We start from the raw sequence: 12,620 nt of genomic DNA, 5'->3' as shown, positions 1-12,620 counted from the left end.
TATTAAAAAAATTGTAACCTTTAAGCTCATTGGCTCTAGCTTTTTATCTTCTGCTTAAAATCTCAACTCCTTCTATTTTATAACTTCTAACCTTTATTTTTACTGGGCTTGAACAAAACTTCTATTCACCTTTTTCTTTATAAATTGCTTTTCTAATAGCTACGAAGAAACTAAGTCACATTAGAAGGAGGAGAGAATCACCTTTTCTGAAATAAAGGAGGTCATAGGTCATAGAAACTTCCCTCCCAGGTCTCAAGCACCGATGGCCCACTTATGGATGTTTTTTCTTGAATGCTTCACCCAGTGGTAAATGCTATCCAAGCCCATACATTTCACAACATAGATTATACACTCGCTCAGTTTCTCAAAATGATGGTGACATTTTCTTTTGCCTTTTACCTTTAAACACAATACGAGAAACCACTTATTTTCAAACATATGAATTATTAACACTGTTTTCTATGAACTAAACCAGGACCAAGGATTGGGTCTAAATACTATGTCCCATCATTGTATCTTGAGTGGATGTTCACATAGTATTGATCAGTTGCAGAAAGAAATCCTTTCAAATAAGGGTTTTGTAACCAAACGTTTGGTTCTAGTCAATTTATGCCATTGCTGGGAAGTTCCATGATGGAATTATCAAGAATTGGCAGCCTGTCTCTTATTTACAAAGTTGTTTTGCTCTCAACAGTACTTTTACACAGACTTCTTGAACTATTTAGTCTCCTATGGTGATGTAAGTTGACAGGTGGTGTGTTAAACTTACTTTCGGGGAGAGAAAAAGAGGTTCTGCATGTTTTATAATGAGCTTCATTAAGCAGATCTCCTGGTATCCTATTTAGACATTCAGGGTAAATGCCTTCACCTTAGCAAGCAGAAGTCAACATGAATAATGGCTCAAAACAAACAATGTTGGCAATTTTTTTAAATTAAAAAAATAGCTAACATGAACATATGATAATTAGCCATCTTCTTAAATGAGGTCACTCTAGCTTTAAAACCTGACACGTGGGACAATAGTCTCACGGTTTGCTCCGATGTGGTCCAGAGGACTCCTTGTTCCTCTAAATGTACCTTGGCGATTTCCCCTGGAAGTTAAACCAGTTTTCCAGCCCAGATACGGTGTGCTGAGAGCAGTCATTACTGTCGTAGTAAAGTCAGACTGCCTGGTTTTGAATTTTGCTCTCCCAAATATTAACTGCATGGCTTTGGGAAAGTTGTTTAACCTCTCTGGGACTCAGTTTCCTCATCTGCAACATAACAACACCAATATGCATTTCATAGGGCCATCATTAAAAGATTAAATGAGATATCATATGCAAAGTGCTTAGAATGGTCCCAGGCATATATTAAATGTTCAATAAATATTATATATTATAATTATCCTTTCACAAATACCTTAAAAAGATACGAGTAACTTTTTTACAGATACAGTGCATTTTCACCTGAACCAGTTCTTGTTTTCTTGTGAAATCTCTCTTGTGTGTCTAGGTGACTGGCATACCAATTTGATGCAACTTCAGACTCTATAAAGACCAGTAGAAGGAAGTGTGTCATGGAGGGCATTGTAGCTTTTGATGAAGTTTGGATTTTTTCTGACAGACATTTGGCGATTGTGAGTTTCTGAAGAAGGGGAGTGATGTTCTGAGGTTTGACTGGACAAGAGGAGGGACCTGAGGCCCTGGAAGCCTCTGGCTGGGCAAAGAGGTGGAGGAATGAAGAAAAGGGCCACTGTCCACAAACACGACAATGTCAGTCTTCATCTTATCGGTGTTCTTTTCTTTTAAGATTAAAAAAATATTTTTAAATTTATTTTGAGAGAGAGCCAAAAGCAGGCAGAGAGAAGGGGAGAGAGAATCCCAAACAAGCTCTGTGCTGTCAGTGCAGAGTCCCACACAGGGTTCGATCCCAGGAACCTTGAGTAGAGATTATGACCTGAGCCAAAATCAAGAGTCAGACGTTTAACTGACTGATACACTCAGTCTCCCCTTATTGTTGTTCTTTTTGGGTAAATATTTACTAAGACAGTGACTAACTGGCATCCTGGATTCTAGATTTCAGTACAGTTTGAGGCTCAAAAGATATAATATTGATCTCTCTTCTCTCTACATGACTCGCTGGGCTTTCTTTGGCCACATTTCCTTACACATAACAAAAAAAGTTACTGAGTTTGATATGTTGAGATTTCTTTATAATCTTACTGATGAAACTGAAAAATGCGAAAATTTTATAGTTGGGGCACAAAATTGAGGGATGCTTGGGATAGGAAGGTATTCTGAATTCGATGTAGTTGCTTATCTACATTTAACAAAGGTAGAAAATAGGAACAGGTATGTTCAGTGGCCTTAGCTAAGGTTACCTAGTTAGTTAATGCTAGAGTTGGTAATGAAATCAAGATATTCCAACACCAATTCCAAGAAATAAAGGATGTTATAAAGAAATAAAGGATGCTAGAAAGAAAACTGAAGGCTCCTTTGTTCCACATTTTATAGAGGTCATAAAAGCGTTGTTCTACAATTTACAGAGGAACAACCTGAGGCCCAGAGAAATACACGATTTGAGTCATATGCCTTGGTGGTGACTTAGTCCATCCACAAGGACTCCAATTCGTCCAGTCATTTTAACCCAATTATTTCCAGACAACACTGATAATACCAACTAACCTCTTGATTGAAAAAACCATCAATGCACATACATTTCAGAGAATTTGAACAAATACAATTGGTTATCATGTTCCAAGCTGTGGATTGAAATCAATCTGGTTGATTTTTTTCTTCCTACTGCAAATCCCTACTCTCACCTGAATTCCAGCACCAGGTACAGAATTAGTTTAATGCATTTGAATATGCAGTTCATGCACTGTTACTGTGGGAAGGCAGGTTCATATACCTGAATAGTAGTTTCTGCTTAATAAGACCTCTGTAAATCACCCTGAAAATTCCTAGAAATATTATCCTAGGACAAGAAGGATTTTTTTTATTAAAAAAATCTTTATGTCCCTTGACCCCATTTAAGTGCCTCAAGAGTCTTGCATATAGTGACCGCTCAGTCAGTGTCTTCAGACAGGAGCTAATTCATCTGTTCCTTCCATAGCTATTAGGTGCCTGGTTTAGTCAGAGTAAGTGCAAAATAGCCCAGGAAACTGCAGGTTTCATGGATTTTAAAATGTTCCTTGAGCTGAGCGATTCCCAAAGTTTCCACTGTACATGGAGTTGAAAAGGTATTGCTCTAACAAGCCCAGTAACGGCACTCATTTCCTCTCAGCTTGTTTTATAGCAGGTGCACGTTGTCGCCACGAACAAGTGGCTTCTGTTCAGTCCAGTTGTGCTGACGTCCACACCAACTGTTGTGCTTGGGAAGTCATCTGGCTAAGCAGTAGAGAAAACGGGGAGGCTGACACAATACAAATTGCAGAAGGCTCTGTGCATAAGACAAAATATTTTCCTAGAGGAAATGGTGAGACGTTGTGATTTATGGACCCATCATAGTTAGTGCTCATAATGAGAAACCTGTTGCTTTTAGACCTCAATAAATGGCTCCATAGGAATGTGAGGATGGCCATAACATGAATTTTTCTGCCTTCGGAGATTATGTTCTTCCCTGGGACATCTCCCTTTTTCTAGCAACATTGCAAGATACAATTTATATCGTGATATTAATTTTTTAAATTGCAAGACAGCATTCTTCAAAATATGTCATTTCCTTCAGCAATGCCTGGTACTTTTAGATTTATCCATTCAATTAACATGAATAATCAAAGAATTTTTAAGAACGCAAAAGCGAGTTTTCCTCAAATCCCTTTAGATTTTGAGAGAAGAATCATTTGCAAAGGATTGTGCTTAAGTAGATATTCTCCAATGCCAAAATGCTATTTTTCAAATAAAGATGAATTTTTAATGTGGACCTCTATCCTATTTGTGGCATGTAATAACTTTCATTTGAGATAATTAAAAAAAAAAGGATTCCATTTGTGATTGGTGCTTTGATATTACTGTTTATCAATATGCTAACAGACACTTAGATATAATGTAAACATGATTTTTCCTCAAAAATTTCATGGTGTTTAAATAACTTAGAATCATATGTTAAGGAAATGACATTCCAAATTATTTACTAATGCAGGCAATGGATCCACTGTATTCTGGGCATCAGGCCCCATGACCAACAGCTGTCTGTGGGCTGTTAGTACTGGGAGTGGGTAGGGGGCTTTGTCGCCATGAGATAGCCAAATTCATGTAATAATGGGTCATCTTGCATTTTCTCAGAATTCTAATTTAATTCTTTTTAAGAACCATCTTAAATGAAATGTCTATTTTGACCATTCATACATGAAATTGTCTTTAAGTCCCTAAAATATCTAACGCCAAATGGATCAAAAACCAAAAGAAAATCATTTTTGTCTGAAAATAGATCATATTTAAGTGTTCTCTACTTTCAAAATGCCTTTTCCAAGTATCCTTCTGTATACTGTTATAGCCACCATGTGAAGTGCGTGTCATTCCTTCACTCACTCATTCATCCCTGTGTGTTTTCTCTCATTTATACTGCATGTGTCAAGTGTGACTACTTGTCAGTCACTGTTCCAGCATCTGTGGACACGGCAGCAAGTAAAACACAGAACCTTTTGGTCCCTAAGAGAAGGCATTCTAGTGGAGAAAGAGACAACAAACAATGACAAAAGTAGGCAAAATAAGTATTATTAGGTGTTCTTGAGTGCTAAAGAGAAACACAAAGTCAGCACAGAGACAATTTAAGGGGTTGTGGTTTATGATAGGGGGCAAGTCTTGCTGAGAAGGTTGCATTTGATTTTTAAAGTTTGTTTGGTTTGGTTTTGATTTTTGAGAGAGAGAGACAGAGAGAAAGAAAGAGCAGAGGAGGGGTGGAAAGAGAGTGAAACACAGAATCTGAAGCAGACTCAAGGCTCCAAGCTGTTGGCACAGAGCCTGACCTGGGACTTGCAGTCGTGAGCCATGAGATCATGACCTGAGCTGAGGTTGGACACTTAACCAACTGAACCCCCTAGGCACCCCAAAAAGGTTGCATTTCAATAAAAGCAAAGGTGGTGGGATATTGAGATGGAAAAATAATCCCAGGCAGAGGGACTAACAGGTTCAAAAACCCTGAGGCTGCAGCATGACTGGTGTGCCATTTTGGGGAGAGAGAGGGCAAGGAAGCCAGTGAGACTGGAACATAGTAAGTCCTTTAAGGGGTGAGGGGTGATGGATGAGGCAGAGAGGGAGCAGGAGACCAGGGATCACAACTTGTTGACCACTTTACAGGCTGTGGCTTAGGCTCTGATGCGGAAGGTTTTGAGTAGAGCAGTGAGCAGAGCTGGCTTACACAGAACAGGATTACTCTGCATCATGTTAAGAAACTCCCCCCGCTGGGGGAGCCAGGAGGAGTCAGAAGCAGAAACTAGATTAGGAACGATTGCAGTTATGTTGGCGTGAGATGATGACGCTCCTTTAAGCGGGAAGCAATAGCAGATGATGACAAGGAAACGGATGAACTGCCCCGCACCTTGATTCCCACATGCCTCACAGATGGTATCTCCTTCAGCCTAGTCAGTTTACCTGGAGAGTTTCCCTGTCCGTCAGCTGGTGTGTGCCTGAAGGTGCTCTCGTAATGCTGGGATTTGAAGCCTAATCTTCACTGTACACCTCAGGTCAACACTGCTCATCTGCTCCCCTAAACTAGAACGCTCTTTTGAGCAGGTGCCACACCTTATTCTTCTGACATTACCAGCACCTAACACACAGCTGGGCACACAGTAGGCTGGGTGACAAGCTTGGCTAAGCCTCCCATTGATTGACCAAAGGAGAACCTATAAGGTCTAATGGCAAATAGTTTTCCACTCATCTCTAACATATATATGTTATCATTATGCTTTTCTTTTTTTTTTTCTAATTAAAATAATATTTAGAGGGGTGCGTGGGTGACTCAGTCTGTTGAATGTCCAACTCCTGATTTGGGCTCGGGTCATGACTTAGGGTCGATGGATCCCCGCAAAGGCTCTGCACTGAGTGTGGAGTCTGCTTGGGATTCTCTGTCCCCCTCTCTCCTCCCTGCACCCACTCTCTCTCTCTCTCTCTAATAATGATAATAATAACAATATTATTATTATTATTTAGAGGGATACTAATTTTCTCAGATGGGGGGAAGGGTGAAAGTAAGAGGTCCTAAAAGAGAAAGAGCAGAAAGAACACTAGGTACGGTTACAGAAAAATCTAGGTTCTAAGCCACATCTGCCACTTAGTGGATGTGTGACCTTGAGCCAACCATTTAGCTGCTCTAAAGCCCAGATTTCACATCTGAAAATGGATGACAATTATATTTGTCCTAATTTTGTGTGTGTAGACAATCAAATGATACCTATAATGCATGTTAAAGAGCTTTGCAGCATTTCGAGGACCAAGCGGTCATAGTCCAAGCGTGCTGTACATTTGGCAGCCGTGGTCCGAGGTACACAGTAATTCAGCTCCTGCATTCAGCTGAAGTCCTGTGTACTTGACAATCTGCAAGCAGCTCACTTTTATGATATATTGGAAATTACACGCACTTGTATGCTGTGTATTAGTTTTTTTATACAGCAATTAAAAATTTAGAATCATGCCATAAAAGATTAAACCTTACTCAAGATTGCAAGCATAATTCTAACAGAGAGTATGTTAACACGTCCGCGTTTGCACTTACCTCCCTGTGGAAAGAACTGTGAGTAAATCTCTTTGAAGGTTTCTTCATTAACAACGCCACTGGGACATTCCTAAAGAAAGTCACAGAGAAGCAATATGAGCCAAGGTTCATAAAACTGATTTTTTGCACATTTAGAAACAGAACTTTCTTTTCTTCGCTGTGCAAAATGGCACCAAGAAAGTTAACCATCCATCCGTTTTTTTTTTTCCCAGAGGATACAAGCACACAAGAAATTTCTCTTTGTTCCAATTCTCACAGAAAGAATAAAAATTAGAGATGTAAAAATCGTTGCATATTATGAATATCAAAACTGGCCTGCCACATTAAGAACACGCTGCCACTTTGCAGAACACATATGTTTATTATCAATGAGGTAAGACAAAATTAAATTGTTTTTCATGCAGTGTTGCAGATATTGCAAGATGTGCTGGAAGCTGTTTCTGAACTCACTGAGGTTGAGAAATCTCCTTGTGAGGTAAGGCGGGTTTGCAAGGCTCCTGCTGTCAGATGGTGACTGATGTCTACCCCCCACTCAATTATTTCTGCTTGAGCACCGACCCCCAAGGTGCCCTATTGACTGGTATCAGGAGTGACTTGTCCCCTTATGCTAAAAATATGCTAACTGCACCTTGTGAAGGAAATTATAGGAATTTCTTCTTTTGTGTTTATGGGAGCAAATATTACCTTTCCTGAGAAACCTGTTTTTCTTCCCCTCAAGAAAACAGGCTATTGACCCCTGCTCAGAAAGAATCAACTTTTGTCTTTGCCATGCTAAAAACATTGCCTTATATTTGAATGCTAAGGATGCCTTCCTTCCCCACATGATAAGCATTTAAGTCACCTACATCAATCACTATTGATAAAGATTATGCATGAGTCTTCTACCAATCTATGTTCTGGGAAATTTTTACATGCCAAAGAATTTGTCATCAGAAATTGTCTAAAGCAATTGCTCCTTCTGTTTTGTACCCCATACATTTTTTCAATAAATAAAGCTGACTCTCAGGTCAGTGCAGAGATGTCTGCCTAGTGATCAGAAAGAAACTCGAGGCTTTCTCACTCCCATTTGCCGACACTGTCCATCCTTCAGGGAGCCCTGATCCTGCTGGAGCTGGACTCTGGCAAAGATGCTTATCATATGCTCATTGTTGGATTTTTGGTGCTGTGTTTCTCTGGCAATTTGCTGGACCCACATAATCTTCAGTTCAGGGAGACAATGGTGTGCTCCTTTGGCCTCTGAGATGGCCCAAGCAGGAATTGCTCCTAATTTCTGTTAACTGTTTATTCAGGAGTGCATAACAACATGGATTATACCAAGTGACCTTGAGGGAGACAGGACCTCAAGATTTATTTCATTTCTGGAGAGGAGAGTCTGAAAGAGGGCTGAATGTAAATCATTTCGAGTTTTGGCCCCTGGATGGAGTTATTTAAGTCTGATGGATACTGACCTTGGGAACTCTACTAATGTCAGATCACTGACTTGGTGGGAACAGTGGCCAAGGCTACCCCTCCCAGGGTCGAGTAGGCATTTTCCACAAAAGGAACTAAGATCTAAAATATCAGAAGAGGTCTGCGTTGGTGCTAAAAATGGGGGACTAAGTAAAGATCTTAAACAAAGTTGAGGGCAAAACTTCTTCCACTCTCTGGAGTTCAAGAATAGTCTAGTCAGGTATCTGAGGTATAGAGACCCCTTGAGAAGTGAACACTGACAATCATGTAATAATCTTGACATCAAGTTGCATGCGGGATATTAACTGTACATTGAATGTGGGGAAGTGAAAAGTTCTGTCCAGTATTCTTGTTTTTGTTTTGCTTTTGTTTTTTTATGTTTTTTATTTATTTTTGAGAGACAGAAAGAGACAGTGTGAGCAGGAGAGGGTCAGAGAGAGAGAGAGGGATACAGAATCCAAAGCAGGTTCCAGGTTCTGAGCTAGTTGTCAGCACAAAGCCCGACACGGGAATTGAACCCTGGAATCCACGAACCCACGAACCGTGAGATCATGACCTGAGCTGAAGCTGGATGCTTAATAAACTGAGCCACCCGGCACCCCTCTGTCCAGTCTTTTTGAGTGGCTTTTCATGGACAGTCCAATCTTATCTGAGCTCTGTTGCTTTAGGACTCCTGGTGCTCCCACACTACCTGGCTTCCCTGGGGAGTCAGAGGTGTGTTAACCTCCCTGCCTTTAGACAGGAATATTCCATGTACTTTAAATTGAACACTGTTCCTGGAATCCTCAAAAACCACCTGAAGTGGTTTTAAAGCTCCTCTTAACCCTTAAAATCACTGTCCCCTCATGAATAAACTTGATTTTATTAACTTGGTCTTTCTTTATTTCAATGAGCCATTTGCAACTGTAATGTGCCTTCCATGAGAAGTTTTCTACTTTCTCTCACTCATTGGTTTGAAAGGTAGGACCTTGATATATGACCACAATTTAAAATAATGGTTTCAATGTGAACTTATGTTTACAGAACTTGTCAATGCATATTTCTCCCATTTGAGCATCAAAATAAACCTGTGACTTAGGTATGTATAGTCACTGAGGTAGAACTGGAGGGTCTGTGGTCAAGTTCCCTTTTACTCATCTAGCCAATAGGGGAGCTGGAGTGTGGGCTTGAGACTTCCCAGATCACCACAGAGTTCAGGATTAGATGATCCTTGAAAAATAATGACACCAAGGACCTATGTGGAATGGAGCAAAGAAAAGAGAATCAAAAATAAATGAGAAGAAAAGCAAGGGAATGATTACAGTTAATTTTATGTGTCAACATGTCTGGGTCATGATGCTCAAATATTTGATCAGACATTATTCTGAATATTTCTGTAAGGGAATTTTGGATGAGATTTACAGTTAAATCAGCAAACTTAGAGTAAAGCAGATTGTCCTCCATAATCTGGGTGGGTCTCATATAATCAGCTGAAATCAATCTAAATAGAAGACTGGATGGCTCAGCTGGTTGAGCATCCAACTCTTGATTACTGCTCAAGTCATGATCTCATGGTTCATGAGTTTGAGACCCACTTTGGGGACTCTCTTCTTCTCTCTCTTCCCCTCTCCCACTCTCTCTGTTTCTCTCTCACTCTCTCAAAATAAATATATAAATAAATAAACTTAAAAAAAAGAAGAAAGTCTAATCTCATCTGAGCAAAAGGAAATCCTCTAGCACACTGCTTTCTGACCTGATATGCAACTTGGGTTTTTCTTGGCTCTATGGCAGACTGCCTTTGAACTCAAACTGCAACTTTTTCCTGAGTCTCCAGCTTGCCTGTCTCTCCCATCAGATTTTGAACTGGCTAAACCTCCAAAATCATGTGAGCCAAATACTTCAAATAAATCTCTTCCTATTTATAGACACTCCTTTACTTCAGCTTCTGTAGAAGATCCTAAGATATAAATGAATGAACAATCGATGGCCACACCTACCAAAGAAAAAAGAAAGATGGCGTGTATCTAGCTAATCACTCAAAAGTTTGGATTAAGTGACTCGTAGTTGACTGAAACAGAACCAATTTTAAGAGTAAATAAGTACTATGTAGTTGGGCCCTCTGACACATGGAAATTGTCACTTGTTGGCTGTTAAACTCCAAGCCTTCTGTGTGGGGCGGTAAGGAGAGAGCAAATAGATGATTCTGCCACCAGGTGATGAACTTATGAAAGGCCTAGCTGGAAACCTACCTGGGAGGTAAAAAGACTCTTGCAAGAGATGAAGATGGAAGGTAAAGGTAAATGGACATCTCCCATCAACAAACTTGTCACCTGCCTTTGATCGCTAGATGCATTCAAAAGATATATCTTATAACATGAAATGAAATTTAGAAATTGGCTGTCTCGGATGTGCTTGTCATATGTTCAATCACACGAACATGTCAGACAAAACCCTCTCCATCATCTGAAAGCTCTTGGCCAAGTTTTTGAGGCGTCAGTCTCACCAGGTGAATTTGTCTTTACCCATCTTGCATTCATTACATTAATTTACATCTCTAACCAAAGCATATTGTATGCTGATTATTCTCACACTTCTCAAGGAAGTGGGGAAGCCACAGCGCAAACAAGTCAGAGGTCTTGCCCTCATGGGGCCTGCATCCAAGCAGAAGAAAGTTCAAAAACAAGACAAAGAGATAAGAGGAAATCAGAGAGCCAGGATCTTGTATTTATTGTAAAGAGTTCTTATGGGAAAGCAATGCATTTTACTACCTTCAGGTGAGAATAATTAACCGACTCCCACAGGGCTCTAGTGATTTATAAAATGGTGCAAATGATCTATTCTCTAACTTTTTCCTCATCTCTCTAGTGGAATGGTTTCTGCAGAGAAGTAGCCTCTCCCCCTCTCCATCAAGAATGAACTTGACCAGGCAGTGTGTACCGCTGCATGCACATGGTCAACAATGCAGCTATAATACTGGGTTAACTCTTGCAGCAAACAAGCCCCCAAATATATGACAAGTTTAAAGGCATGTGGTGTATTTCTTGGTCATCTCACCATCTAACTTGATGGTTCTCCCCAGAGTCTTTAAGGGACAGAGTCTAATGAAAGCATGACCATCTCCATGTCTGAAATCTCTGTGATTTTTCTTCTCATCCAGGATGAGAAAAAGGTCATTGAAGAGTGCCTGTGGGAAGTGTGTATGAACTGGGTCTCTAAGTACCACCAACATGATGGGTATATTTTGCTGCTTTTGAAATTTACATTAGGAACTTTCTGTATTCTCAGAATACACTCTTGGGCTAAATGTAAATTTCATATTGGAAAAAGAAAGGTGGAGAGAGACTTCTTTCCATAACATTGGAAAAGAAATGAAGGCTGAGTGAAAGTCAAAATTCAATTCAGCCATTTGATTATGAGGATATAGGTATGTTCTGAGCCCAGTGATGTTCCAGTAACCTAGGGTGAGGGACAAATCCCAGGCATAAGGAAAACTTTTTCCACACCTTAAACTCTCTTCTCTAACTATAAGGAAGAGGGGAAAATATGAGATTTACAGCCACAAAACAAAACAAAAAACAACAAAAACCAACCAAGCAAACAAAAAACAAAAACAGCTCAAGTTCTAGTTTTGCCTACAAAGGTTTCATTGAAATGTCCCAGCCTCAAAGTCTGAGCCACTGAAATGTAGAAAGAAATAGAATCTTTCAGTGAGGAAATAATAACTCATTGTATAGAGATCATTATGTGTATAGAGATCCATTATTCTAGAAACTCCACAAATATTAGTATCTTTTAACATTCTCTCAAGTCACTTATGCTGATTTTGCAAAAATTAAGTTGCCCAAATTTTGCAGGAAAAGACTTTCTGGGATCAGTCCCAAGTCTTAAACCTTTATTAGAATACATGCAATTACTTGATTTCAGGAGTCTTCAGAAAAGGATTTCCCAATTATATGCAAAGAGAGGGTTCCTTTGGTCAAGACTCATTGTGTCAATTCTGACAGTTATGTTCCTCAGGGATCTGAAACTATTGGGGGTGGGGGGAAGACAGCAGTGCATGGAAAGAAGTCCTGAGTATCCCTTTTCTATTGCTGTATGAAAATTATCAGAAATTTAGTGACTTCAAATAATACATGTTTATCATCTCAGTCCTGTGGGACAAGGGTCTGTCATGGCTCAGCTGCGTTCTTTACTCAGGGTCTCATGCCCTTAAGAGCCAGGGTCTTACACCAGGGTCACCTGACTGGTTCTGCTCATCTCTGCTCATTCAGATTGTTGCCAGGATTCTGTTTGTTTTGGTTGTAGGACTGAGGTTCCCATTATCTTGTGGGCTATTAGTTGGATGCCTTGCTTGGCTTCTTTCTCATGAGTTCTGATTTCCCTTATCTTTTATTTTTTTTCTCCATAATATTTTATTGTCAAATTGTTTTCCATACAACACCCAATGCTCTTCCCCTTAAGTGCCCTCGACCATCACCGCCACCTCTTTTCCCCCC

The 12,620-nt window shown here is 39.9% G+C and overlaps 1 protein-coding gene across 4 annotated transcripts in view; it reads right to left on the bottom strand.

Moving 5' to 3' along the window:
* Nucleotides 1–12,620, bottom strand: part of KCNIP4 (potassium voltage-gated channel interacting protein 4) — a 1,120,978-nt gene that overhangs the window by 30,279 nt on the left and 1,078,079 nt on the right. For all 4 annotated transcript variants that reach the window (XM_029948111.1, XM_029948138.1, XM_029948129.1 and 1 more), the window contains one exon: nt 6,697–6,766. In XM_029948111.1, the coding sequence (XP_029803971.1) occupies nt 6,697–6,766 (70 nt within the window). The remainder of the gene's footprint in view (nt 1–6,696; nt 6,767–12,620) is intronic.

The sequence above is a fragment of the Suricata suricatta genome, chromosome 1, assembly GCF_006229205.1.
Source record: "Suricata suricatta isolate VVHF042 chromosome 1, meerkat_22Aug2017_6uvM2_HiC, whole genome shotgun sequence".
Lineage (NCBI taxonomy): Eukaryota > Metazoa > Chordata > Mammalia > Carnivora > Herpestidae > Suricata > Suricata suricatta.
Note: the sequence above shows the minus strand (reverse complement) of the source record. Positions and strands in the feature narration are given on the sequence as shown.